The sequence below is a fragment of the Calonectris borealis genome, chromosome 18, assembly GCF_964195595.1.
Source record: "Calonectris borealis chromosome 18, bCalBor7.hap1.2, whole genome shotgun sequence".
Taxonomy (NCBI): Eukaryota; Metazoa; Chordata; class Aves; order Procellariiformes; family Procellariidae; genus Calonectris; species Calonectris borealis.
Genome location: NC_134329.1, coordinates 3,742,739 through 3,770,593, shown reverse-complemented (window position 1 = coordinate 3,770,593; position 27,855 = coordinate 3,742,739). Strand labels below are relative to the sequence as shown.

At 51.0% G+C, this 27,855-nt stretch overlaps 3 protein-coding genes across 5 annotated transcripts in view; 2 read left to right on the top strand and 1 right to left on the bottom strand.

Annotated features, from left to right (window-relative positions):
* The window catches only part of TAOK3 (TAO kinase 3), a 93,958-nt gene extending 80,998 nt beyond the window's left edge, over positions 1–12,960 (top strand). For all 3 annotated transcript variants that reach the window (XM_075167262.1, XM_075167263.1, XM_075167264.1), the window contains 7 exons: positions 4,623–4,859; positions 5,490–5,618; positions 6,581–6,784; positions 9,484–9,723; positions 10,684–10,896; positions 11,339–11,521; positions 11,680–12,960. In XM_075167262.1, the coding sequence (XP_075023363.1) occupies positions 4,623–4,859; positions 5,490–5,618; positions 6,581–6,784; positions 9,484–9,723; positions 10,684–10,896; positions 11,339–11,521; positions 11,680–11,841 (1,368 nt within the window). In that variant the 3' untranslated portion in view covers positions 11,842–12,960. The remainder of the gene's footprint in view (positions 1–4,622; positions 4,860–5,489; positions 5,619–6,580; positions 6,785–9,483; positions 9,724–10,683; positions 10,897–11,338; positions 11,522–11,679) is intronic.
* A 1,595-nt stretch (positions 12,961–14,555) lies between these two features.
* Positions 14,556–18,692, bottom strand: PEBP1 (phosphatidylethanolamine binding protein 1). Its single transcript, XM_075167297.1, has 4 exons — positions 17,162–18,692; positions 16,685–16,794; positions 15,973–16,073; positions 14,556–15,466 (listed from the first exon to the last, which is right to left on the bottom strand). The coding sequence occupies exons 1-4, from the start codon at positions 17,294–17,296 to the stop codon at positions 15,249–15,251; spliced, it is 564 nt and encodes a 187-aa protein (XP_075023398.1). The 5' UTR covers positions 17,297–18,692; the 3' UTR covers positions 14,556–15,248.
* On the top strand, positions 18,570–27,853 carry VSIG10 (V-set and immunoglobulin domain containing 10). The gene is given in 8 exon segments (XM_075167286.1): positions 18,570–18,834; positions 19,584–19,868; positions 23,524–23,805; positions 24,655–24,948; positions 25,490–25,600; positions 26,063–26,075; positions 26,955–27,115; positions 27,278–27,853. Coding segments are annotated over 8 exon segments (1,482 nt in total). The 3' UTR covers positions 27,349–27,853.
* The last annotated feature ends 2 nt before the right edge of the window (positions 27,854–27,855 follow it).

Genomic DNA, 27,855 nt, shown 5'->3' with positions numbered 1-27,855 from the left:
AAAAAAGAAAAAATGAGCAAATGTGGTTAAGAAAGCTGAAAAAGCTTACCTTTGGTCATAATTCAAGCAACAACTGAAATAGTCCCTCTTTCCGGGACAGCCTTTCTCTTTGGTCATCGTGTAGACCAACCTCCCACACACACTTTTTTTTTTTTTTTTTGCATTACACTCTTGTGGCAACAGTTACCGTCACTCACTTGGAACAGTGGTGGAAAATGTGCTGCATATTTCTGCTGTTGCAGTGAAAGTTAGTACCTGAAATGGAGATCAGGTACCTACTACATCTCCATATTATTTTGCAGACTATCAGTGATCCATATATTAAAAGTTACAACTAGAAATCTAAGCCTTGCAGCTCAGAAAGCTGTGTTTAAAAAGAAAGGTAGAGGTTCTGCATGTTGATAAGACTACACCTATCAACATTTTCAAGTGAAAGGTGTTTTTTAAATACGTGTAGAGATGTATCGATCTGCATTTCTGGATGTCTTTCATGCTTGACCCCTTAACTCCCCCCCACCTCATGCATTTCCTCAATAGCTGCTTTTACAGTTTTCAAATGAAATGATCTAATATTTAAAACTTCCTGGAAAGATCAGGTAGTGTGGACTCTGTCGAAGGCCTTGGCATTCTCTTTGAAATCCAAATGCCAGCAAAAGAATTACATGATCTCATCCTGGGTCTGCAGAGGCAAATGTCTAGGTACGTGTGAGCAGGCTTCTCCGGATGTGGCCATTAAAATGACACCAGGGGAGCCTGACTCCAGAACCAGGTACGTTTACGTGAGGGCTGTTCTCCTGCACCCTCTTCTGCTGAGGCAATGCCATTTTACGCCAGATGGTTGAGTTTCTCCTAATGGACTCATCTGGCTGCTGCCTTTATAGATCTTTGCTCTAAAAATACTGCACTTGTTCTTTCTCATCTCAAAGTTGTTCTCTTGCTGCGGGAGGCTGCTGGCAGTATCTTGCTTAATACTCTGCCTTGTCCAGCAAAGAGGAGCTCAGTATTTCATTTGGTTATCGAGAGATGAGAATAATTGTCCTTTAGGGGAGTGTTCGGTATCTTCGTTAAACAATGTAGAAAAAGGAACTCTGAAGAGCTGCTGGTTTGGAGGAGAAGCTGTGAGCCCAACTTCCTTACGTAAAGCAAAAATCTTGGAGGGGTGAAAGAGAGAAAGTTTGGATTTTATGGCAAGTGAACTGCCTGTGGGAGTAGGTTGGAAAAGGCAGCTCTTCTTAATTCTGTGTGTGCCGAAGATACAGAGATAAGAAACTGCGAAAATGTCATACCTTAATAAAAGCTGTTCTGTTTTATACAGGTTTTTTGGTTCTGCTGATGACCTGATTGATTATTACATGCTTCAAATAGAGCTTTAGGAAACTGCAGTTTTCTGCTTTAAAGCATCCTGACATTTTCTGATTATGCGGAGAACAAATTTTGCAATGAGCAATTCAGTTGTCATCTTTTTTCCCGTCATAATCCATGGGATTCTGTTTGTGAAATACTTTGTAAAGTTCCAAGTGCCTTTGTCTAAGAACACCAGAAAGGTGATTACTGGAACCTTCCCCAAATTTTCTTTTTAAAACGGTCGCTCAAGCTGTTCTTTCATTACGGGCTTCATCTTTAAAACCATCACCCTTCATTCATTCATGTGTTGACATGCTTAGTCCGAAGTACTTCTCTGGTTCTGAACTGGTCATATTCAGTCAGTAATGTTCATTTCTTCCAATTTCATCCATGCTCTGAGATCACCATTTGGAGACCTTGTCTTCGAAGCCGGAGTTCTGAAGAGTGTTGGTCTCGATTAGGGACTGTGGTGATAAATTAGGTCTTTAGCAAAGAGCATGCAGACATTAACTCTGCAAAATGTCCACCAGGTCTACCATTCTCCTTCTCTCTTGTCTTCAGGAATGAAATGCTTCTACTGTTTTCCTCTGACTTTTTAATGTCTCATCTTCTACTGTGACTGGAAGGCTTTATCAGCCAGTGTTATAATTAGTAATTGCATGCAATTGTTGGGGATAAATATCCCAGACCTAATGTGAAATCTTTCGAAGATGGAATTCTTGTCCTGAGAGACAAGCCTGAGCAAAACTGAAAATGGGGTGCACAGGAGCAGCAAAAAAAAAAATTAGGATAAAATTTTAATGATTTTTGCTGTAAATAAAACAAGTGCACATTCTAAATCTCATTAGAGATTAGACCAAAGGGGAGACTGGCAAAGTTGCTAGTGAATTCTTAGATCCATTTTTTTCTTAGGCTCTTGCTGTTTGCTTTGTTCCGCCAACTTCTTGGAACGGAGTGTGCCGTGCAGAACGTCCTACTGTTCACAAAAAGGCCGGGCCTTAAAAATAGCACTTCCAGGAAGATGTTGTACTGCTGCGTGGTAGTTACCGTATCTCCGTGCCTCTGCAAGTCCCTGACCAAGTCTGTTCTCTGCAAGTCGTGTGTCATTTAGTGTAGCAAATGGCATATGTGAAATGCTGGGGTTTTGCATGTCTTACCTGACATGTCTCTTACAATTAACTTGGACGACTTCTCAGAGAAACTTTCATTACCTGGAAGTTCTGTCAGAGATCTTATTCTTGCTGAACTTGACTGAAATGTGCGAGTTCCTACAAATGCTTACCAACTTCTGCAAAGTATAGCTGTCATTGTTACACTTAAAAAAAAAACAAAAAAAAAAAACAAACAAAAAAAAAAACCAAACAGGAGCTTTTTGGACTACAGCAATATGTAGTCATTTCCACAATCTCCTGGTATCTGGCTTGGGTCTGTTTCATTACCTACTCTCAAGCATTTGAAAACTGCTATGTTACATCAGTTGCTGAGGTGTAAGTATATATTTAATCTAGTCAACTTCAAAATAACATCCCAAAATTCCTTGTACAAGGAGGATGTGATTTATGCATCATCACTTACCTCGTAGTTGACGTTTGACTTCACTAATGTGGTGAACCCCTATCATCACTTCCTGGTAATGGAGCCTGACACAGCACCATAGTCAGACTAGTTCTTTGTTTCCTTAGCAATTATATTCCGTTTTCTCTCTGGGGTTGTCTTTGGAAGGGCTGGGGGGAAAACAAAGGCTGTCCACTTCAGTAGCTTCATCCTTTCATGTCTTGTTTCTATTCTGGAACTCTGGCTATAATTTTCTTGGTTGGTAACTATTTACTGTAAATTGTGGTTAATCTATTTCCAGGTGAAGGCTGTGCAAAGCTCTTCCTAACCTCCTCTTCACACCCCTCCCAAGTGTTGGTGGTCATTTGAGCTGAGACAGGTGGCAGCATGCTGCCTGCCTTGGGTGACCCGTCAGCTGTTTGTTAAACTTGCTTGTTGATTTTGGAGCTCTTACTTGATCACTGCTTCCTATCAGCTGCTAGTCCTGAAGCACGGGGCTGCTGGCAAGTGGGCTTGGTTTGCTGCTTGGTAAAGCAGCTGCCCTTCTGCTGTTGAACTTGAGCCTTCTCAGATCTGTAGGGGCATCCCATCCTATGTCTGAACTCTGAAGATCTCTGAAAGTGACAGCAGTACGTAGTAGGTGCCAATTCTTTCTCTTGACTGCTATGGAGAAATTCATCAGGAAGGCTGGGCTCTAGCAGGCTGCAGGAGGGACTGTTGGTTCATAAAGCTTCAATGATCACCTTCAAAGGGTTGAGCTCTTTGCATCATACTTGTTAAGTGTGAAAGGGAGCGGTCGCCTTGTGCAGAATTAGGGACTGCAGCTCTACACATGTACTAAGGGCCCCAGCTTTTGGCTCCCAGGTCTATCATAAAATATCAGCAGATCTTTATATGTGACGTTCCTGGGACTGTATAAAAAATAAAAATATCAGTCTTGGACACTTTCTTCTTTTGAAATGGAAGCATTACCATTTGCATTTTCTTCTGAAAATTTTTGGCACACCTTACTGGATTTTTTTCCTCCTTTCACATGGATGCACTTAAGCATGGAAATGAATGTGGAACTTGTGAGTTTGCTTCAGCTGAGCAGGGTTTAAAATCTGCTTAGACCATCTGATCAATCTTGTTAAGAGCGCACAGTTCCAGAACAGTGTTCCCTTGTTAGAAAACTTTCCGTTCCAGTAGGGAATGAGCTCAGTCTGCCATCCTTTTGAATTTTAAGAAGAAATTTTGAAGGAGGCTACTCATTGCAGAAGATGGGTATTGAGGGCCAGAATTGGAACCGTGGTGACTTGGGGCAGAGGGAAAGGATGGGTAGGTTGGGGGGTTTCCTAAAATGGATGCCATCTTGTAAGTCCATATCACTCTCACGATTTGAGTCCTGTCTCTGAAGAAGGTTGTCCAGCAACCGCCTTTGTTTCCAGAAGTAACCTGCTGTTTCCTTTATTCATAACATGACATTTTTCTGCTGTGTTACTGAAAACACACATAAAATTCCATTAAAGATGGCGGGGGAGTGGAAATCAAGAGAGAGAAACCTTATGGCCTGGTTTGTGATATTAAACAATAGCGTCCTCTGAAACCTGGAATAGGTTTCCCTGAAAGTTGATTTCTAGGAGTACAGCGAAGCAGGGTCTGGTTTACAGGTAAGCAGCTAATACGGAGACAGCCTGTCTGTGAAGAAGGCCATATAGCACTTCTTCCCCTTTTCCTGACATCAGGTTACAAGACAGATCCATGAGCATGAGCAGGAGAACGAGTTGCGGGAACAGATGTCAGGATATAAGCGGATGCGGCGCCAGCACCAGAAGCAGCTGATCGCCCTGGAAAACAAGTTGAAGGCCGAGATGGACGAGCACCGCCTCAAGCTGCAGAAGGAGGTGGAGACGCATGCCAACAACTCGTCCATTGAGCTGGAGAAGCTGGCCAAGAAGCAAGTGGCTGTGATGGAGAAAGAGGTGAGTAGAGTTACAGGCTGCCGAGCTGTACAAGAAGATTGGAGGGAGAGGCACCAGATCTCTAGGAGAAGGCTGTGGAAGTACTGCTTAAACCCCAGGTTCTTAAGTGCACTGTATGGTTACTGTCTGGAGCTGCCCTGGCCAGTTTTGTGAAATAGCTTCACAGCTAAGTCAACCTTCTGGATGATGGGCACTCCACTGGCATCGACCAATACTGTGGCTACGGACAGCAGGCGACAAGAGACGGACAAACTCTGAGGAGACCTTGGAGGGGGCTTCTGCCTCATGGCTGAGGCAGTGACAAAGCTTGCTGCTGTTACTCAGTCTGTTTAAAAATCAACATGTTAATCCATATGGTAAACTAGTGGAGTTTTACCCTCTGGGGTGGTTTTGGTGGAGAGGTAAGAAGCATGAAGAAGCTCTTAAATGTATGTGGGCATTATGGGGTTTTGTGCAAGCAGCTCTCATGTGGCTGAATACTCATGGCTTTGTCTAGCACAGTGATGGGAGAATGACAGACCAAAAAACGCACAACAGAAGACTGATTTGTGCTGGATTCAGTACCTGCGCCTTCACCCTTTGGGGTTTTTTCTTTTTTTTTTTTTTTTTTTCTCTCTCTGTGCCTTGCAGGCAAAGGCAGCTGCAGCAGATGAAAAGAAATTCCAGCAACAGATTTCGGCTCAGCAAAAGAAAGACCTGGCGACCTTTTTAGAAAGTCAGAAGAAACAATACAAGCTTTGCAAGGAAAAGATTAAAGAGGCAAGAAACCGTCATTTTCAGGGCTAAAGGGGTGTGGAAAGAACATGAACTAGACTTTCATTTTGATAAACCTGGGCCAGCCTAGGGGTTTAAGGGATACTGTCATGCTTGGAAGCAAATTTAGATTCTCAGCAAGTAAACTTTCAGGAACTGGGAGCATCTGGCAGCATTTCTAGAATAATCTCTAAGGGTGCTAGAGGTGCCTTCACAATTTGCTGTAGAGCAGAATCTTTGAAACCAAAGGTGATGAGGGAAAATGGGACTTCATAGAGAATTCTTCTTCCCCTTTTTCCTCATCTGTTTTTTTGCTAAAGCCATAAGTAATCAGAGCACCCGTTTAGACGTCACTTGACTGAAAGTCCTATGATCGCTTATATGAGTTAGAAAAAGAAGTAACTTAGTATGTAGCTTATCTATCCTAAATTGCACTGCTGAAGTACAGCGTCCCCACCACATCGCAAAATCATTTGCTGTTAAGAATGTGGAGGTGAGAAGATGAATAGCAAGGAGCCCTGTTAGGTATCTGATTTGATAGAGAATCGAGCATGAGTCCTGTTGAAATAAAACTTAAGCCCAAGCCGCACTCCTTTGTAAAACAGGTGCAGAGCTGGGGTCAAACCCCTCGGCTCCCTCCATTCTCTCTCCTGGACAGCCAGAGCCTCCCCTGCAGTGCTGTGTTACTGTCTTTTCATTGCTGCACTGCTTAGCCCCCGAGATGTTTGTGCTTAATGGCCACTTTGTCCTCCTCCTCTTGGTGGGTCATAGTACAACTCTAGAGGCAGGAGGGCTGGGCATGGCCAGGTGACGACTCTGGTTCTGCTGGTACCTGGTGGTGTAGTCAGGATTTTGGTGTCTTTTTGTGAACTGAATGGCAGAGGAGTAGCCAGTGACAGAAGGTCCTCCAAGTCCTGTGTCACTGTGATCCTGAGGGAAGTCTTGTTTTTGACCCTGTACGCCTGCAGGAAATGAATGAGGACCACAGCACGCCGAAGAAAGAGAAGCAAGAAAGAATATCCAAACATAAAGAGAACCTGCAGCACACACAGGCTGAAGAGGAGGCCCATCTTCTCAGCCAGCAGAGACTCTACTATGACAAAAACTGCCGTTTCTTCAAGAGAAAAACAATGATCAAGCGGCACGAGATGGAGCAGCAGAACATTCGAGAAGTATGGCACTCTTCACTTCCTTTCCCAAGCATTTCTTTAATTGTTTTAGCTTCAAACAGTTTGCTGTTTTACAGACGTTAGATCTTTGTGTTTCCAGTTGCTAAACAGAACTGAGAAAAATGTAGGAAACGTGTTTTGGGAAATAGTTTTCCAGACAGATGTGGCTGCTTTTATTAACTGAGGAGGGGCGGCATAATTGACTTGCAGACAGAAACATTGTGTGGGCCACCCGCTCTGGGTCAGATGCTTCATCTGAGCTCCTGGGCATTAGATTTTGGGGATCCCGTTGGGCTTCTTTCACAGCAGAGGGCAGTTTGTGCCATGTTGAGTGCCAGGGCCACCTGTGGGAGAGCTGTGGGATGGCTGAAAGCATTACGTGAGGAGTTCTACTCATTGGCTAAAGAAAACTCTCACAGTTGAAATATGTGTAATAAACCAGTAATAACCTTAGAAGAATTATATTAAGATGCAGAATGAAATGCTACAAATGTAAGAAATACCAAAAATACAGTCCTCTCATGTGTCTGCATTCTGGTTTTCTTCAAATAATCAGATGTTGCTTTTCTGTTGGGGTCTGCTCAAATTAGTGCACAGAATGGGCGATAGTTTGTTAATGAGAAGCTATTCAACATCTTGCTTTTCCTCATTAGTTATTAACCCTTGCCTTACAGGCTGCCTGTAGCCAAATACCACTTTGGAGAAAGAATTACTACTTGTAAATTTTTTCTGTGGTCATCACTATAGTATCTGAATTCTTCAGTAATGTTATTTTTGGATAAAGACTATCAGATGAGAAGGTATTTTAGTAAAGGCTGAGAGTGAGTGAGTGGTCACAAATTTCTAATAATCGTGTACTTAGTCTGCTACCATTAAATTTTCCAACATACTAACCTGTTTGGAGCTCTGCTGCCCTTGACTTCAGATGCACCTGCTCAGCTGCTTTGCAAATCGCACCCAGACATCTCAACTTGGACACCCTAAAAATGAATGACTCTGAAAAATCAGATTTGGGCTCCCTTATCGCAGCATATAAGCTCTCTGCCAGGGATGAGAACAGAATTCAGTTACCTAGCATGGTATTTTAACCAGGAAACACTCCTCTGAGCTCCTGCATTTAAGCTCTTAAAAGAGAACTGGTTTTTCAGAAGGATCTAAGTGTTTATTTCCTGAAAATAACATCCCTACTAACTAGCTCAAATTCACTGGATTGGACACCTGAAGTGAATAACACTTTCAAAATGTTTTTTTTTCTTGATATTTTAAGTAACCACAGAGGTTCTTTTTGTGCAAGTGGGAAAGTGTTTGAGAGAAGTGGAGAGTGCCTCTGTTCACGCTGTGAGAACTGAAATCAGGTGTGGAACGGGCACGAGAGAGGCTGGCTGTCCTGTCCTAAGATGAAGGCACAAGTGCCGCAGCTCACTGCGCGGGCCGGCGTACTGCCTGTGCGGTGTGCTGCCTGCCTTTGCACACGTGGGAAATTATTTCAGCACACCAGTAGATCCAATTTTTGATCTTGGCTGTCAAGGTGCAAGTTTTAAATGTAAACATGTGCAACATCCTTATGGCTAAGAATGCAGAGACGAGACCTGGCCCTGTTTCCTCCTCCATCCTCCTAGCTTAAACCTGTCACAGCTGTAACAGCCAGAGGGGCTGAAGTGCCTGTTTGCAGGTGCTGGTGTTGAGAATTACAACAGGATTACAACATGCAAGCAGCAACTCCGAATCATTAGACTAAGCCAACCCTGAGCCCTCCCCGTGCTGGGCACTGTGCGTGTGCGTAGTGCGAGGCAGCCCCCGCTGCGCCTGTCTTAGTCTGGCATGACGCACAGTGAAGAGTTTGTAAACCTGAGAGCTGAAACTGAGACGTAGCAGCAAACCATCTGTGAAGGTCACCAGATATCAGCAAGGGGTACAGCTGTAATCACTGCTTGACTGAGCTGGATCCAGCTCCATGATCCACCCGTTGCTGATACCTTGAGACAGAAATATTAGCAGTTATCAGGGAGAGAATCTGGTATCTTCCTCCTCCTTGGCTTGTAACTCAGTGAAGGTTTTCCTCGACTGCAGGGCACCATGTGCAGGAACTCGTATGTGCACATTGCAGAATCGCGTGAGGCTTGGGCTGTATCCTCGTTTTAAAAAACTGCTGCGCCAGGGGCCAAAAACCACCTGTACACAGTGGTAGATTAAATTCTCTTTCTTACCTGATGCGGTGTGTTGGAGCTGTTCACCTCTGCTTTGGCCATTCTCGTATAAGTGATATGAGAGAAGCCTCATCTCCCAGGGCCTGGCAGGGGCAGGGTAATTTAAAACAGATAAACAAGACCCCCCGATTCTGTCAGTCACCCCAGCCCAGACCCCCCCAGCTCTGAGCACCCCAGGGTGTATTTATTACAAACTTCTGTGATTCTCAGCAGTCACAGAGGGCTTGTGTGTGGTCCCAGTGCCACCTGCTGGAGACTCCCTGGGTGAGCTGCCAGGAGCAGGTTACAGGGGGATGGATGGATGGATGGGTGCTAGGTGGCCGCTTTATTCCCATCGTGCTGCTGGGTTTGTGTTTCCCTCTGGCACATGGAAATCCTTGATGTCGTCTAGAGAGTGACCAGGACACCCGGCCTCGCAAACTCGACTACTGCATCTCAGGGCAGAGAGAATCACTCCTCAGCTTTTGTCTTGTGCTCTGCTGTCCTCTTGTGCAGGAGTTAAACAAGAAGCGGACCCAGAAGGAAATGGAGCATGCCATGCTGATCCGGCACGACGAGTCGACGCGTGAGCTGGAGTACAGGCAGCTGCACACGCTGCAGAAGCTGCGAATGGACCTGATCCGACTGCAGCACCAGACTGAGCTCGAGAACCAGCTGGAATACAACAAGCGGCGAGAGCGGGAGCTGCACAGGAAGCATTTCATGGAGCTCCGGCAGCAACCAAAGAACCTGAAGGTGCTGGAAGCTTTCCTTCCTCCTCTTCCAACCTCTGTCCTGCCGGGCAGGCTGGTCTGTGTGCTTGCTGCCTCCTCCGTGCAGCATCCATGCTGCGGAACCACCGTTCTCCACCAGCACTAAGTGCTCTCCCTTGCATCCCTTTCCTTTGTGCAGGGCTGCTCTGGTAGAAGAAAGTTGCGGGCTACTATAGCAAAGAGCTCACTGAGGATTTTTTAAGTGCCGTGCTAATTGAGGCTGCTGGGTGAAAATAGGCTAGTCCTTAGCAAAGTATTACAGAATTTGCTTCTGATGAGCTGTGCGTTCTTCAGGCCCGTGCTGATGTCAGCCTATAAACCTTGATGGGGAAAGGGGTTGGGTGATGCTTCCTCGCTTTCAAGGTCAACAAAAGAGAGAACACGGGTGTGCTGAGCACTGTGCTCAGTCCCACTTTGGCTGCAGGTTGATTAGAAACCTCTGAGCTGCTTGCTGTGGGAGGTTTCTGTTCCTTCTCTGAACGTCCAAAAAGGCACGTTGCTTGTATTCACTTTGCCACACCCTCGCTAGTTCTCAGATCTGCAGTCGCTGTGTAGCACATGGTCTACACGTGGTGGGGGAGGCAGCTTGCGGAGGCCTTCAAAAAGCAAACACTTTTGGGGAGGCAGGCGGCAGGGTGATGGGCTGGGCGACCTGCAGGAACCAGGGGTAGAAGATGGAAGCGCCCTGGGCTGAGGAGGGCTTAGTGGATCCCGTTCCTGGCTCAGGCCCGTGGTCAGTGCGGAAGCAGGGCCTGAGCTGATGCTGCTCGTTAGATCGCTCTGTGTGTGGAGCACATCCTGCTCACCTGGGTACAGGGGCAGGAGGCAGCGCAGAGCACAGGGGAACTGTGGTGGTCTCTCACCAACCTGCCCATTTGGATGTACTATAACCTCTCCATTCCCAAAGCTCTTTGTGCTCTTCACGTCGTTCCTTCCTTGGCAGGCTATGGAAATGCAGATCAAAAAGCAGTTCCAGGACACATGCAAAGTGCAAACTAAGCAGTACAAAGCACTGAAGAATCACCAGCTGGAAGTAACTCCAAAGAGTGAGCACAAGACAATTTTGAAGAGTCTGAAGGACGAGCAGACGAGGAAGCTCGCCATCCTGGCAGAGCAGTATGAGCAGAGCATCAACGAGATGATGGCCTCACAAGCGGTAGGTGCGGCGTCCGGCACCCCCTGTCCCTGGGCACGGGGTCCCTGACCGAGGTGCGTGGAGTGGGGTACAGTCGAGCCGTCAGTCCTTCCTGTCCTAGCCGCTGGATGGTGAGCGATGCGGTTGTGTTTATAACAACTGTTTTAAATAATGCATCAGGCGGCATTGTGATGAGCATCCTCTTGTGATAAGCATCCCATGGGACACGTGTCCTTTCCCTGCTGCCCCTCGTGTGCTGGGGTTTTAGAATTGGATCTTTTCTGAAGCTCCTGCCTCCGTGTGAGCGTGGAAGCAGCTGTTTATGAAGCCCTTCCTGCTTTCTCGTTCTGCCACCCGCACCCGAGGCTCCCCGGCTTTGAGCAGGAAAGCGGTGTGTCGCTAGCGTCGGAGCAGAGGAGTTGCTGGTGGAGGTTTGAATGTTGTTTTCCCAATGATCTTACAGCTACGGCTGGATGAGGCCCAAGAAGCAGAATGCCAAGCCCTGAGACTGCAACTCCAGCAGGAGATGGAGCTGCTCAACGCGTACCAGAGCAAAATTAAGATGCAGACAGAAGCACAGCACGAAAGAGAACTCCAGAAGCTGGAGCAACGGGTGTCACTGCGCAGGGCACACCTTGAACAAAAGGTACGTTTTGGGTGGGCTGCCAGCAGGTACCCGGTTCACGTGTCGATCTCGCCTCGGACGCGGGGTCGGCACGGCGCAGCCGCTGCCACCCGACCGGGAGCTGCCGTACCCCGGGCGGTCGTGCTCTGCTAAGGGGCTGCTGACTGTGCTTCTTTCAGATCGAAGAGGAGCTAGCCGCCCTCCAGAAGGAACGCAGCGAGAGGATAAAGTTTCTGTTGGAAAGGCAGGAGCGAGAGATTGAAACGTTTGACATGGAGAGCTTGCGAATGGGCTTTGGGAATTTGGTCACATTAGAATATCCCAAGGAGGACTATAGATGAGATTAAATTTCTTTGCCATTTAAAAACAAAAAGCAAACAAAATAACGATAAAACTTGCAAAACCAACATTCCCCATGTTAACGGGCGTGCTCTCTCTCTTTCTGTCTCTCTTACTGACATCGTGTCGGACTAGTGCCTGTATATTCTTACTCCATCAGGGGCCCCCTTTCCCCCTGTGTCAAGTCCCGGTGCAGGACAGCTCCTGGCGGTCTTTTCCATAGTATGTCACAGTATCGATGTCTCTGTGCAATGATTAAAAATGTTTCAGTGAAAACTTTGGAGACAATTTTAATGGAAAAAAAAAAAGTGGATGTATGTTGCTTTTGAGCAATCACTCATTTTACCACCAATCAATGAAAGTACAAGCAAAAAAAATAATAATCAAATGATCTCTACAAGCCCAGGGGGAGAGAGACTAAATCCGCAGCCTTACCTTAACTAGCTGCTGCATAATTTTATTTTGTTTTTATTTTTTTGGTATTTATTCATCAGGAATAATTAAATAATAAAAAATTTTATTAAAGATTGAAAAATTTGATACATTTTACAGAAAAAAACTTAATCGTGATGTACATATCAGTGGTGACATATTATTACTTTTTTGGGGGTGGGGAGGGGCGGGGCGAAGATCTGGTGATTTTTAGAAGAACCATGCCAGGCGAGGCGGGGTGAGACCTCGCTCCTCGGCATATTCTTGATTGTATCATAATCATTTTCTGCTGTCGCAGAGAATGTGAATACACTTAAATGAGCCCACAGGATCCCAGTAGCACAAATTGGGCTTTGTCAAATCGTGTATTTTGTGTATAGAAGGAATTTAAGGAGAGCTTTTACTTATTTTCATATTGTATTTTAACTGTTTCTCTGATCAAAAATTTTTTTACTTCTTTCCCCCTTCCCTCCTGCTCCCCGCCACCCCGCCCACTCTCCGGTTCAGTACTTGGAGTTCAGCACTGTCTGTCAGATCATCCCCAGCCCTTTATTTCTTCTTTTTTTTTTTCTTTTGTTCCTCCCCCAAGTCCACCCCCAACCCCATGATCTTGGTCATAAATACTGCATTATTCACACTTTCAAACTGTGTATTTTCTTACAATAAAAAGATAAAAAAAAAAGGCTTTACTTCTTTTGCATGCACTTTAAAAAAAAAAAAAAAAAACAACAAAACAACAAAAACATTTTTCAGGTTCCAAGGAAGAGCATGAATAACTGTCAGAGCTTTTAATTATATTTGTAAATAAAAGTGTTCATCACAACGCCTCGCTGTCTCATTGTGGGAAGAGCGGCTGGTGGCCCATCCCCAGCACAGTCCAGCGGTGGGAAGCGGGGCGGTGACCCATCCCACCTCCCCCACACGCCTCGTGGGGGCGCGAAGGGCCACGACGTCCCCCTGCTCCGGCCCCGGGCTGTGCTGGCCGGGCTGGAGGGACCTCTGGGGCTTTGTTACAAACCCGGTTTTCTGGACTGCGGAGGTTTTTGGGCTAATGGGTTGTGGCTTATTTTTTATGTCCTGCTTCCAGGCTGAGAAGGCCCGAGATGGACCAGCCCTTGCTGTTCAAGTCTAGCCTTGTGGATCTTGGCCTTGAGTAGTTGGGGATGTTTTCTGGAAAAACCATCAATCCTGTTTTAATGTTTTAGTGGCTGGGTTGAAAAACTACCTTGAGGCAGAAACCAAGCACTTCCTTAGTTACAGAGTCACTCGGATTTTTATAGGGCCTTGCTGCAGCACCTCGAGGTTTTGATACTGTTTCTCAGACCACTTGGGTGCAGACCTTTGAGAAAGGAAGCTGTTTAAAAAAGGGGGAATGCTTCTAGTTCCATGAAGTAGAATGACATTGGCTTCGTCTTTTTTAACCTTTTAAAGATGTCCGACTGGACCAAAGGTTCGTTTTCTGCTTTAAGCGCTTAGGAGACACCACCAAGCCTCACTGCAAGTGTTGGAGGACCAGGAAAACAACTGGGACCCTGCAGCTTGGCTGGGAAGTGGCTTCAGGTCAGTAAAGCTGGTGGTGCTTCTCCAGGGAGCCAACACCTGCAGTCGGGGTTCGGCTGCAGTGCCGTGGGCACCGGCAGAGCAGCACCTGCTGGGTGGAGGGACAGAGGCCTCCAGGGAGCACCACGCCTGAGCCCTGGGGCATGGGCAGATCCCACGGGACAGGCAGCTGCCAAGCGTGGGCTAAGGGCTCTGGGTTCTCTCAGCCACTGGGAGGCTGTCAGAGGGGTGGAAGGGCTCGTTAACAGCTGGTGCTGCTGCCCCGCAGCTAGCCAAGGCACAGGCCAGACCTGTGAGCACAGGCTGCCCCATCAGCTGCAAGGAATGTCAAGGTCAGTGACAGGAGGTTTCCAGGGGATAAATTACCCTGATGATGATCAGTGAGTGGCTTCAGAAACACCCTGGGAAAGTAAATGTCCCCTCTGAATTTCTAAAGCCAGCCTGCCACCACTCCCTTTGCCATGAGCCTTTACCGTGACAGCAAGCTGCACCCTGAAGCAAGTAGATTAGAATTTGTTCAGGGTAGGTCATGCATAGGAAGACACGACCGCTCCGAGCTGCGTTCCTCCAGCATCAGCACTCGCCTTGGGCAGCGCTGCCAGGAGGGGGGAGCTCCTGTCAGAGGGTCCAGCCTCTTTACACCAGGAGGAGGAAAGGAACCCAACACCACCAAGCTGCTCCTGTAAGTACTCCCCTCATCCCCCAAGAAGACAACCGCACCATCCACCTTGGTAAGTTTTTAATTGCACTGTGAGCAAACAGCACATTAACATCAGGTCACAAGAAGACTTGAACAAAATGAAGTGGTTTCTCAGCTTTGAGTGGCAACAGAGAAGAGAAGGTAGTGCTATAGACCAGCTTCCCTGCCTCCTCCTACCAGCTATCCCTTCAGTGGTTCTTGACAGTGAAGCGGAGGCACTGGCCAAATACTTGAGGGTAAAAATAAAAAAAAAAGGGGAGTTTCCCTTAGCCTGCCATCTCCTTTCCTGGGAAGGGGAGACCGCGCAGCCAGCACCAACGCAGAAGTGGTTCTGTACCCACACCGCTGCCACATAATACCATTTCAGTACAGCAGAAACACTGTGAAGTGACGCTAATTCACAAAGACTTTGGTCTCCCTTAAGCAGGTCAGTCTGGAGGGGGTGGCCCTTACAGGGACGCCTTGTCAGAAGCTTGTCTAGCTAGCAATCGCCTGTACCTACGGGATGAACAGTTGCAGCACAGCGCACGCCTGGACCACACCAACACGGAGCAGGGTCAGGCCAGGGACAGCGACAGGGTTACAGGTGCAGTGGTCAGTGCGGGAGCAGTTGGGTTCAACTCACTAATCAAACAAAACTACAGCGACATGCTCTGACCAGCCTGGTCTCCAGGGGCGCAGGGGGTGCTGCACAGTGCTGCTTCAGGTCCCCTCGCCCTACTTCCCCGACAGCTGCTCGTAGAGCTTCGGCACATAGTCATCCCACTCCGCCTGGTAGCAAGTGCCAGCCACCGGCACCCCCAGCTCATACTTGCTGCGGAAAGAAGCCACCTTGAACTTCCCTCGTTTGTCACCAGAGCGATTAGAGAGGACGGGCTCATTGCAGGACAGCTGCTTCGGCTGCTCATACACCAGCCACACGTAGCGGTGCAGCCCTGCGGGGAGGAGACAGCGTTACAAGTGCCAGTCACCTGCGGTTCCCGGGTTTAAGGTTTGTTCTGAAGTGAGCCCAGGAGCGCAGGGAAACAGAAGCCTGTGCTCACCTGGGACACGCTGGTGCTTCCCACCATCGTTCTCCAGGATAAGAAGACTAAGCATGATGGAGCTAAAGGAGCTTAGAGAAGATGCACTAGATATGCTCGAATGGCTCGTGTCCTGCCTAGGCTTGTGCTCTCCCCACCAGGCCACGCTGCCTACCAGCTGCAGGCAGAACAGCACCAGCCCACCACAGGACAGCATGGGGACAGCGGTGACATGTGCTCGTGCTGGCCATGGCTACGTGCAGCCGCAAGCAGTCCTGCGTGGGTCATTTCCACAGTGCAGCACACGCCAAGCATACAGACAGTTTTCTGCAGCCCCCCGCCCTCCCCTGCGCACCGCATGTGATCCACACGGCACCGCTGTGCTCAGAGCACGGGAACTGCTGCAGCCGGGTACCGACCTGTTCCTTTGGGAGGTCCAGAGCCGACATAATCCGACAGCACGGTCCCGCTCCCCACATTGTTGCCTTTCATGTTGGTCACCAGGAAGTGATGCCATTCCCTGAAAGGAGAAGGCAAAAAACAATCAGACTGCATCACAGCCCCAGCTAAGACCCTTCATTATTCCAAGCTGCTGCTTTTCCGTAGGCTGTCAGTGTAGGGTAACTGCAGCTAACAGCTGCCACCCCTGGTTTGCCAAACCCAAAGAGCAGCAGTCCTAGAGCAGGTACTGCCTCCTTCAGGGTGCAGAGCCTGTCAAAACCAGCTCTGTCATCCTGCCTTGTGGCTCTGGGAAGCCCAGAGCCTGACCCCCAAGAGTGGGTATTCCACACGCTTCTGAGCCCAATCTGAGACAGGTGAGCTGGTCCCAGGTGTAAGACTCCACTGCTAGCACAGACAGACCTAATTCCAACTCACACATGTGCCAAATTAGAGCAAGCAGCAGATGCTGTGCTTCTCCAATCTGCAACAGACCTCCAAACACCCCTGGCAAAAGCAGCTGCTGTCCCTGTCTCAAGGAGAGATCCAAGGGCACTGTTTCTATCCCAAGCCACAGACTCACTGCTACACCTTAGGCGGAGCACGCTCCCGATCCCCTTCTAAGCCTCTGCTCAGACCAAGAGGGATGCTCCATTTTCTCAGGCAAGATAGGGAGATGCCCACCCCCATTACCTGAACTTTGGGTCCTTCCTACTGGGCGCATCTGGGTCTGTGAGAACCAGGGTGTAAAGCTTCTGGGGATCACAGCCATCCCACTCAATGCTGGTGGGGCGATGCTGGACCTGGAGGGATGACAGCGTTAGCACGAGCAGCCAGGCTGCTGCCTGCACCACGCAGCCTGCGCCAGCCAGCTGCATTGCACACGGAGGCCACGTGTGACCAGCGCGGGCAGCAACACCCAAGCAGTTCAAGGCCATTCGTGCCAGCTCGCACCCAGCCTGTGAGAGCCGCCGGGATTTCTCCTGCAGCACAGAGCCAGACCTGACCGCGCCGCCCCCGTACAAGAGTCGACAGCAAAGCAGGGCACCTCCCTCTTCCCCCCGCAGCCGCTGAGGCTCCGATGGGGGCTGCCAGAAGGAAAACGCAAGAGACCCGTCCGCCTCCCGCCATTTTGCCACACCCCCGAGCGCGGGGCCGGGCCCTGCTCACCTGAGTGGGTGTGAGCACCTTGCCCAGCTCGTCTATCTCCACGGAGCCATACTTGACCCGCAGCGGGTGCGCCGGCTTCTGCTCCACCTCGGTGAGGCTCAGCGGCCCGCTCCACAGACCCAGGTCCACCGGCATGGCTGCTGCTGCGCTCCGCTCCGCGACTGCGCCGCCCAGTCACCGCCCCGCTCGGCCCGCCCCCCGCTCCCATTGGCAGAGGCGCCGCCACGCTCCGCTCCCATTGGCGGCAGCGCGCCGCTAGCCTTTCCCCCGCTCCAGCTGTTGGGGCGCCCCCCACCGGGCGGCCGCGGCACCGGTGCTGGGTCGGGCTTCCCCGGGCGGCTGTGCGGCGCCGGTCTTCGCCCAGGGCGGGAGAGGCCGAGCGCTGGCAGAGCGATTACTTCAAGCAGCACTGCTGCCCTTGCTTAACGGCCTTGGCCCTGCCGTTAATTAGGTTATGATTTATGTGCTAGGGCACAGTGGGGGCAGCCCCATGGGTCCAGCGTGCTGTCTCAGTACTCTGCTCCATGCACGCCTCAGCCCAGTCCAGTGTGTGATAGCTGCTGGAAAGCTGGCCATGTTGTGCCTTCCCCAAGTGGTAAGATGTCCTGGAGGAACCTGAGGATACCTACATGCTTTACAGCCCTTGTTGCAGGATTATGCAGGGAAGCAATCTACGTATTACTACATATAACAAAAGAGCTTGGAAGTTGCTGTCTGCAATGGTAGACAATGCAGGGCCATCGGGTCACTTGACATCAGTCAGCAGAAAAACCTGTCATTGGGACAATTTCTTCTAACACATCCACTGCTGAAATCCAACAGCATGCTGGCTGTGCTTTGTTACACTTACCCATGGGAATCTGAGGGACAGCTTTAAAGAAACTGAAAACATTCGTACCTTTCCCTTTCCTTGTTGCCGGTTTCCTTGGGGCCCCTCCAGCTGTGGGGAAGCTCATCCTTTACCCTTTTCACCTGCTGCCTCCTCCCAGTCCCTCTTTGGTCTGTGCTCTGCTTCTTTCCTCTCCAGCTTTGGTTTAAGATGCTGCCTGCTTTTTTTTTTTTTCCCCCCATACCCAAGAATCATATAGCTTGTGGCACGCTTCATAGCCTTTTATCACTCTTCTTCCCACTCCCGCTGCTTTTGGGGTGTCTCTAAGGGGTTGAATTATGGAAGATCCTCTAGGCGGAGGGTTTCGCTTACTACCTTCGCTTAGTTTTGCCCTCAGGAAACGCCATCTTCCTTGCATTAAACGTTCCCGATCCTTGGACTGCACCCGAGGTCAGCACCTGCCTCCCCGGGCAGGGAAACGGGCTTCGGGCCGCTCTGAGGGGGCTGCCCAAGATGGCGGGCGGGACCCGGGGATGGGGGGCGCCCCCAAGATGGCGGGCGGGGTGGGGGGCGCCCAAGATGGCGGGCAGCGAAGATGGCGGGGCTCAGGCGGCGGGGGCTGATACACGACTCCTTCACGGGCCCCGGCGAGCGGGCGGACCCGCAGGGGCTCGCCCGCCCTCCCTGCCCGCTCGGCGGGGCGGAGGCCAGGCAGCGCCGCCTCCCCGAGGCGGGAGGCTCTAGCGGCGGCACACGGCGATGCAGCTCCCCGGCGGGACCCCGCCAGCCCGGTTCTTCCTCGCCCTTTGCGTCTGGAGGCTGGTGCCGCGCCGGGACGCCGCAGGTAGCGGGGGCTGAGGGGAGGGGAGCAGTGAGCGTTGGTGGGTGACCATTAGAGCCCTGCCGCCGTTACCTCAGCCTGCTGCGCTCCTGAGGGGAGCTCCCCAGCCGGCCCTAATGCTGATTTCTTTTTTAAAAAAGTAATTTTTTTTGTGCTGAAAGTAACAAGATTCCCCTTTGAAAACAAGCCGGGCAGACGCTGAGGGGGCTGGTAGAAGGGGGGACTGTGCAGACCCTCGAGTTGGCTGCGGGGTCCAGGTGCCATTTGGCAGGGGAAGGGAGAGTAGGAAAAGCGAAAGGGGGATATCGACGGTTGTGTTGTCTTCCTCAATGGCTGCCTGTATTGGGGTGGGGTTTGTCTCCTTTTTCGGTACCATGCGCTCCCCCCGAGCGGTGCAGGGATGAGGCTACTTGGGCAAGTGGTCCAGCAAAATGTTGGGTGAGCATGGACATTGCTGTGACCCAGCATCATTAGTGCTCTAACACTGACCTTTCTCTGGTCACTTGTTTGTGGCCCTCCTCTCTCGGGCGGGAATAGCTTTCCTGTGGAGCCTTTTAAGCTGTGTCCCTCTTCCTAATCGTGCGTCTGCGCTAAGCATCGTTAGCTGCCAAATGCATCTCGGAGATCCTTTGACAAGAGCCCCCTACAAGCACCCCAGAAGGCTGATATATATCAGATGTCCAGGTCTTTGCTGGCGGAAGGGGACTTTGCCGGTTCCCTAGGTCGCTAACGCTGTCCCTTCTGTTTTGCAGGAACAGAGGAAGTGGTCTTTGGGAAGGTTGGAGGAAGCATCCTCCTTTTATGCCGAAATGTCTCCAAAGAAGCAACCGAGGTGGTCTGGTTTCAAGGGGATCCGCACTCTTTCCCCCCACTCTTCTCCTCAAGGGTCGCCTTCCCGCCGGACGTCCGTTTCTCCCTGGTTGACAACAGCTCTCTGCGCATCACAGAGCTGCGTGTGCAGGACGAAGGCAACTACACTTGCAAGGAAGTGCTGAACAAGACGGACCATGAGCACAGGGTCCAGCTCCTGGTAGCCAGTAAGTCTGTCCTGCATCTATGAATTTCCTCCCCTGAGTCTCACAGGTACTCATCTGGCACTCATGGAAAAATAATGTAAAAAAAGGCAAGGTGGCCTTACTGTGCAAAATCTGTGAGCAGGCTGATACTACTCGATTACACATTCGCTCACAAGCAGAGCGATGTCTGTCCAAATGGTCTGGCAAGGATCAGTTGTGTGTGATGCAGAGGATGGGATGCCAGCTGTTAAGTCCTCACTATGTCACTTCCTTCTTCATTGGTGATGATAAACCAGTTTTTGAACAGGTCTTTCATATCCTGTAGCTGTTCCAGAGTGGCCCTTTGCCTCAGAATCCGGCTGACTTGAGCCTTTCTAAATCTTCAGGTGTGGGTTGCTGCTCCCTGTCTTTTTTCCCTTGGTTGAAATACGTGTTTGAAATAGATGTGCTGTGCCATTCCTTGTTACCATCCTTTTGCTGTGAGGATGGAGGGTCCTCAGCTGATGAGTTGTCTGTGCTGAGTCTTAGAGTGCAGCCTTCCAATTTTGATAGAAGCTCAAATAGTTCCTCAAATTTACTGCTGGGAGCACTGTCCTGGGAGCGTGCCTGTTGTACCAGCACAGGCCATTCTTTCAGCCTTTTTTTCCTGTTGTGTCTTCTGGTGTTTACTCCCATTTCCATCCCTATTTTATTCATTCATTCTCTTAGAGATCTTCGCAGCACAGGTGGAAGATTAGGCTGGAGAGCGTTCAAGTCGATGACTTTGCACACTGCTGGTGCAGGTCCTTCCTGCTTCTGCCGGGAATCGTTATCTTGCCCAGGTGTCCCATCTCTTCTGTGGGAACAGCCCCCTCCAGATGAGCAGGGAGCGCAGGTCCTGTGGCTGGTACCGCTCTTGGCCCCTTCGCCACGTCTAATCAGATGTGACACAGGCTCTGGCCCCTCAGACCTGGGCACTGACCTGCTGTCCTTTATGCCAAGCCCATATTATAGGGTTAAGAAGAAGGAAAGACTGCTGCCAGTTTGCCTTTTTAGGTGGCAGTCTGTGCTCTATTGGCCCCTTCCTTTCTTGCTGGTCTTTCCGTCAACACCTGCTGTGCTTGAGACCTTTTCTGTTTGCATTCAGGGTGTTCCTTCCTTCTCGGTGTTTGGTGAAGGGTACGTGTTGTAAAAGCTGTACCTGTTTTGTACAGATTAAATCTCTGTAAGTTCACACAAGTAAAAATTCCCTTCCTGGGGCAAGGAACCTGTAGATGGCATTTGGAGGGTCACGGAGGGCTGGAGCGAAGGAATTGAACCCCAGGCTGCTTCAGAGAATATATACGTAGGTGTGGGGCTTAGGAGGGGGGAGCCCTAAATCCGGACCATTGGCGCAAAACACTCATGAGCAAAAGATATCTATGGCATGCCAAGAGTTGGTACTGCACTCTGAACTTCATTTATTAGCGTGGAATTAATGTGTCAATTAACTTCCAAAGGTTACAAAGGTGATATGGGACAGTGGTGTGCTCTTAAATAGGCGAGAGCAGCATCAGCAGAAGCCAGAAGTTGCAGCTTCTCAACCTCAGGCTGGAAGCATGGGCTCTGATTTTTCAGTCGCTGTTACTGGAGCAACTTAGCCTGGCTGGAGTGAACCCCTCAGACACAGAGTTGGCACCGCTGTAAAAGAGCCACCCAGGATCTGTGGGCTTCATGTGGGAGATGCCAGTTGACAGTCTTCAACCCATCTCGTGGGTTGTACCAAAAAGTTCTCTTTTTGCTTAAAACTCCATTTAAAAAACCACAAGCGGTAGAGGAAACATTCTAGCAACACGACACAGGTGCAGCCCTGCCTCGAGCTGCTGTTCTGTGTTTGTTTTGGATAGGAAGCACATGGTGTGAAGGAAACGTGTGATTGCATTCCTTGGGATTCCTTGGTACGTTTGTGTGCAATTTGATATAAGCCGCTGTTGGCTCTGCTGTAGGCATGAGGTCCTTTTTGCTGGTGTTTTGTGAGGTTTTTTTGGTTGCAGAGGGTGGGAGGTTTTTAGGTTTTGGGGTTTTTAACATTTTGGGAACAGATCTCCCATTAGCATTTTGACGGAAGAGCAGAGTTGTACTGGGAGAGCCTGGGAGTTCAGGATGTAAAGCTGATGGCTTCAGGAGACAGGTTCCTGGAACCAGCACAAAAAGCACAGCTCTCTGGCTGCACGTCTGGAAAGGCTGTGTCCGCCTCTCGACGCAGGGCAGTTTCTGGTGATTCAACCACAGCCAGGATTCGGGATCAGTTACGAGGCCTCCCCAGAGCTGGGACAGAGGACGTGTTGTAGAGAACTTTCTTGCCAGAGCCAGGTCATTTCAAAGATCATACGAGATGCGTGCATATAGTTCCTGGAAAGTCAAGCCCCAAGAAAGTATGTTCTTGTAGCTCACATGGGGTTCTGCCATGATGTTTTTTCTTTTTTACCTCATGTCATTTGAAAGTCACTTGAATAAATGCTCTGCAAAATAAACATCAGGCATCCCTCTGACACCTCTTGTGTGGGGCTTGCTTTGGCAGCGTCTGATCTCTCGGTGGGGTCTTGTTCAGCATTGGATTAGGCAAGCCAGCCACAGGGGCACAGTGTGTTAATTCTGCCTGGATCAGAGTCCGGAATCCCTATGGCTGTTAAACGAACACGTGTGTGTATCTGTGCATGGGGGGGTGTGAAACCAGCTGATGGGAGAGAGGCAGGAACTCATACTGCATGAAACGCGAGCCCTGCTCTGCCGAAGGGATTGCTCTTGGGTGTCTGTTGGCTTCTCACCCGCTCCTGCCATCATGCAGTTGTTTCTGTATTTAAATAACAAACACAGTCGTGGTGGTTACAAAGCGGCCCTGGCATGGGGCCAGTGGTGACTTACCCTACCTCTGTTCTTTGCTGGAGTTTGTCCCCACGGCTGCCGTGTGGTGTGGACACAGAGTGTGGTGCGTGGCTGAGTAATACTGTCGGGCCCCACATGGCAGTGACAGCGGTGCCGGGAAGCAGCGGAGCACTCCTGGTTTGGATTCAGTGGCATGTGTCCGTGGCCCTGACCCGGCGAGCTGGAGTCACCAGGACTCCCTGTGGGCAGAGCATCCTGTACGCTAGGAACAGCCGCCCCCTTCAACAGCGTGCTGGGCTTGCTGGGCAAGTGCTCCAGCTTTGAGCTGGCGGCTCTGAGAAGCTGGTTACTTGTCATCAGAGCCCTGATGCTTTCCACATTCCCTTGGGAAATCCAAGCGCTTGTATCAGTGACAGGGAGAGGCAGAGCCTTGTTCTCAAGTAGTGTGAATCGGTGTCACCCCCTTATAGCTGTGGCTTGAGGTCCAAGGGCAGTGTGGAGATTTTGTTCTCCTGCTGCATTTTTAGATGCTTATCTCGTCTCCATTGGATAAAGCTGTGGCAATAATTTTTTTCCTCCCTGTGCGTTAGTCCCTCAAGGCTTGGCTGTGGTGGCTGTGACAGCCGCCTGCTTCGTCCCTGTTGGCTGTCATTCAGAGTTGTGCTCCCCTGGGGCTGTGGGACGCAGGTCAGGGAGCAAGATAGGCAGGGAAACCAGGAAGATTTTCAAGGGGAATGATGGCAAACATGAGCACTTGCAGGGGTTCCAGCCCTGAGATGCCGAGAGCTGTGACCTGGAAGTGTTTCTGACCACGTACTGTTCTTGCTGATAGATCCACCACATTCAACCCCAAAGTGCTGGGCTGAGACCTCCTCGTCAGGGCTGATGCTGCAGCTGTTTTGCAGCTGGCCTGGGGGGTATCCCCACCCCACCCTGCACTGGAGAGAAGAGGGACGCGATCTGGAGAACTCAAGCTGGGTCATCAGCTCCACGAGCTCCTCGGACACCCACGTGGAAACGCTGAACAGCTCCCACCTCTCCCACCGCAAAGTGTTCAAGTGTGTTGGGAGCCATGTCGTCAAGCAGGAGGAGCCTGCGTGCACTGTGGAGATAAGTGAGTTGACTTGCCTATCTTATTAACTATTAATGAGCCTGCTAATGGTGGGGCAGACAGGAACCCCGGTTATTCTCTAGACCGGGCACTAAGGCAGTGGTCAGGCAAGCCAGGCTTGCGGGCGCTTGCCGCAGGGGGAGATGCTAACGAGGCCGCGTGGCAGGGCTTGGCTTGCGCAGAGGTGACTGCACAAGGCACAGAAGTCCTGCAGCTGAGATCCATCATGGCGTAGTTGCAGGTGAGTTGTGTTTTAGGTACATCTTCAGGGGCTGACAAATCTCCCTGCACCAAGCTTTTCACCTATGCAAGCACTCGTGCCTGTGTGAAAGTGAGAGGTGCTTTTAGTGCCTTGCTCATCTTGAGATCAAGTTTGGCAGGTCTGGGTTTAGGGCAGAAGGGTCGTGCGTGCCCCCAGGTCCCCTTCAAGCATCTAAGGGGTCTGACTGAAGTGGCTTTTGAAAACCTGAGCTGTATTTATCCTCCAAGGGTTGTGAGGGCTACAAAAGAACTCTGCTGATCCCAAGGGAAATTCCTGGGTTGCCTTTCTCCTCTCTGCCATCTTCCTGCTGGCTACCCTCTGACCATTCTTCCCTGGGGATATAAAGACACGTGTTAAAAAAAGGACTGAGCAACATGAAAGTTGCTCAGATCGCTCCTTGGAAGGCTGCTGAAGTCTTGTGAGTGAGCTGAATGCCAAACCCACAGTGCCCAAGTCCCAGACTCCTGTCTGACTTCCTTCTGTTCATGATTATTAATCAGTCAGATGGCTGATTGCTTGTTATGTTAAACTCCTCCATTCCCTCCTTGACTCTCTTCTTTTTCTTTTTTTTAACTCCTTGGGCTGTTCAGAAATCCCTTCACTGGAACCAGAGCCCCCGAAGACCTGCTTTGTGGGTGACAACGTCACGTTGACGTGCCGTGTGACAGAGAGCACCCCGGCAGCGAGGCTCAGCTGGCTGCGGGGCATCGCCCAGCCAGAGGTGGAGATCCAACCTGGAGGGAGGTACCTCATCGCCCAGGAGGGCAACGTGTCCCGGCTCACCATCCGGAACTGCTCCCAGGGCACCGACGGGGGCTGTTACGTCTGCAAGGCACAGAACCCCGTGGGGCTGAGGGAGTTGTTCGTCTGCCTGACAGTGAAGCGTGAGTGCAGCTGCCTGGGGTTGCTGCGGCGGGGAGTGAGGAGGAGTCAGGGACCCAGTTCGTGGGAGCCACTGGCGAGCCCCCAAGGGGCTCCATTTGCCATTAAGAGCCCTCTTTGCCTGTTGACGCTTTCCATACTCTTGCAGCAAGTGTAGATGGAGGACTGGCTCCTTCATCCCAGGGTAAAAAGGCCTGATTCCCTCGCCTCAGCATGGGCCTGCGAGAGGAGCATCCTTGGTCCCTGCTGAGGTTGTGGGCACAGAGGGGTGCCTCCAAGGCTCAAGCTGCTCAAGGTGCAACGGGCAGGGGTTGATTTGCTTTCACTAAATGAATGTGGGCACAAAAATGGCCTTGCTGTGGTGTTTTCCATATCAATGAAGCACGAGTGCCTGAAACTCTCACCCCTTGTGCTGGTGGGACTGTTGCAGTGATGGGAAACGGGAGCTGAGATGGCACTGCTGTATTGCTTGCACTGAGATTTCCTCATCCATCCATGTCCCAGTGACAAACTGGCCTCCTGTGTCTCCTCTTCTCTCCACAGAGCCGGTGAACATTGTTGGGGTCGTGGGTGCAGTGGTGGTGCTGTCCCTGCTGGCTGTTCTCACCGTCACCGGGGTTGTCTTGTACTACAGTCCCCTCCTGTGCCTGAGAGGTAGGAGCTCTCCTCTGCACAAGCCAGGGAGGGGGTTACTCCTTCCTGGGGTGGCCTGGTTTTATCCCTGACCTGCTTGTCCCTTCCGATGTGCTGTGGCGGTCACCCCAGCCCTTGGGCCTCATCCTGCTCCTGGTCAAAACTCTGTCAGCCCTGGAGGCAGATGGGTTGGAAGCACAAGGCCCTTCCCCAGCTGAGTGCTTCAGGCACCCTCCCCTTGCCTTCTCCAGGGAGCTGTACTGTGGTGGGCCTTCTCCCCTTTCCTTGTGACCTTTCTGGTGCTCTCGTCGCATACGTGGACAGGTCACCTTCACGTCCGTGCCCCTGCATGTGGCTGCCAGGGACCATCCTGCTGCAGCCAGAACTGGCAGGGTCGTACAGTCAAACCAGCAGCGCTGCCCAAGGCCTGCTCTGGGGACTGTTTCTAACACTGTCTTTCCCCTTCCCTTCTCTCCCATTCAGGTGCTGCATTCAGGTGAGTGTTGATTTTCCTCAGCCCGGTCCTGTGTGCCCTCCTGGCAGAGGCGATCTCCCCGTAGGGTAGGGAATCCACCTCGGGGGCAGGAGCTGTCCCCAGAGCAAAGCTGTTCTTAGGTGGGAGCTGTGCCTCCCGCGGGAAGGGGGCGGGGGGGATGGGTGAGGGAGCCGGAGGGTGGGGAGAGAGGGGAGCCCTTGGCATCAGAGCAGGAGTGGCATCGCTTTGGGGTGCGCAGGGACGGTGCTGGCGAGGCACCCGTTAGTGCGGGAGGAGGCTGTGCAGGAGAGCTGCCCATCGGCGCAGGTGAGCCCGAGGACCTGGAGAGTAAATAGAAACGGCGATCTTGTGCCGCTCCGTGCGGTGTGTGCCCATGTCCTTCCCCCCTCAGGAAGCCTGGCTGATAGCTGTGCACGAACAGGTGCCTTCCTGGGGTTCAGGTGCACCAGAATTCTTCTCCGCTTCCTGCTCGCACCCCTCCAGGCCCTGCTCCCTTCCCTTGCCCCTGGTGGTTCTGTTCCCACAGCTGCGGTGCTGTGGCATGGGCAGTTCCCCTCCAGTTCCCCATCTATACGGGAGGGGAGAATAACTCCACTGGGGGGGGCTCGTGCAGTTTAGTACATGAGTATTTGTGAAATGGTTGGAGGACTTTGGAAGACGAATGGGAAGCAGTGCAGGATGCCGTTGGTGTTGCTGCCAGCAGGGTCTGAAACCAGCTGTTTTTCAAACATGATTAACACAGGATTGGGAGAGTCCATCAAAACTGGTCGTTTTGGTGTAGAGGTTGTCACAGGCAGGGGAGGCACAGGCTGGGAGGAGCAGTCAGGACAGGCTGTCCTCAGCCTTTCCGCCTACTTCTGCTCGCTCTGCTGTTCACAGGAATCAGGACTCAGGTGATGTCTTAGTGCTGGTGGACTCAGAAGATGACGATGAGGGGAAGGGGGAAGAGGAGTCCATGAACAGCTCCACCAAGCACGAGGCGATGGCGCTGGTCAATGGGAACAGCGTCCAGGCTGCTTACCTCAACTGCCTTACGGAAGGTGAGCCCCGGTGCCTGCCTGCTGGCCGAGTTTTGGGGCAGGAGCCGCCTGCTCTCCAGCAAAGCTGTGGGTCTCCCAGCAGCAGCTGCTGGGGAGGGAGGAATTCCTGTTGTCTGGCTTGTTGGCTCTTGCTGAGATGCTGCTGCTCTGTGCCCTGCGTAGGTGACGATGGCGAGCAGCACAGCGGGGTCTCTCCGCAGGAAACGAGGGATGAAGAGGCACGAGGCACATAGTTTCCACCCCTTCTTGCAGAAGCACGCAGAGCTCCGCCTGGACACCCGGCGTCAAGCACGTCCTTGCTGCCGTGTGGCTGAGCGCAGGCCACGCGGGCTGGTTTGGTCAGAGCACCCCCACTTCCTTCTCCACTCGCCCCTTCCCCAGCTTTCACTCCGTCCTTCCCCAGCCATGTTTTTCCGTTTCTTCTCTCCTCTTTTCACCTTGCTCTTTGTCTCAGGTGTCCTTTTTAACAAGGTGGCACCCAGCGCAGGCAGAGCTCGGGAAGTGGGTCCCAGTAGCCCGCTCATCTTGATGCCTGTGAGGGACTCGAATACCAGTACGGGATCCAGGCCTAGTCACCGTGAGCGGTGCTGGCGTTGCGGGAAGCGTGGTGGAGAAAGTCGCTGCGGGGCCGCAGTAGTGCCAGGATGACGGAAGAAACTGGTGCACGGGCAGGACGTGGGTGATGCTGAGTCTAGGGAGGCTTAATTGGTTTTTTTGTTATAAATATTTTTTCCCCAAGT

Coding starts and splice junctions, on each gene's coding strand:
- PEBP1 (XM_075167297.1), bottom strand. CDS start 17,296: ATGCCGGTGGACCTGGGTCTGTGGAGCGGGCCGCTGAGCCTCACCGAG. Junction 16,795..17,161: donor AGGTGCTCACACCCACTCAG/GTGAGCAGGGCC, acceptor TCATCCCTCCAG/GTCCAGCATCGCCCCACCAG. Junction 16,074..16,684: donor AGGAAGGACCCAAAGTTCAG/GTAATGGGGGTG, acceptor TTCTCCTTTCAG/GGAATGGCATCACTTCCTGG.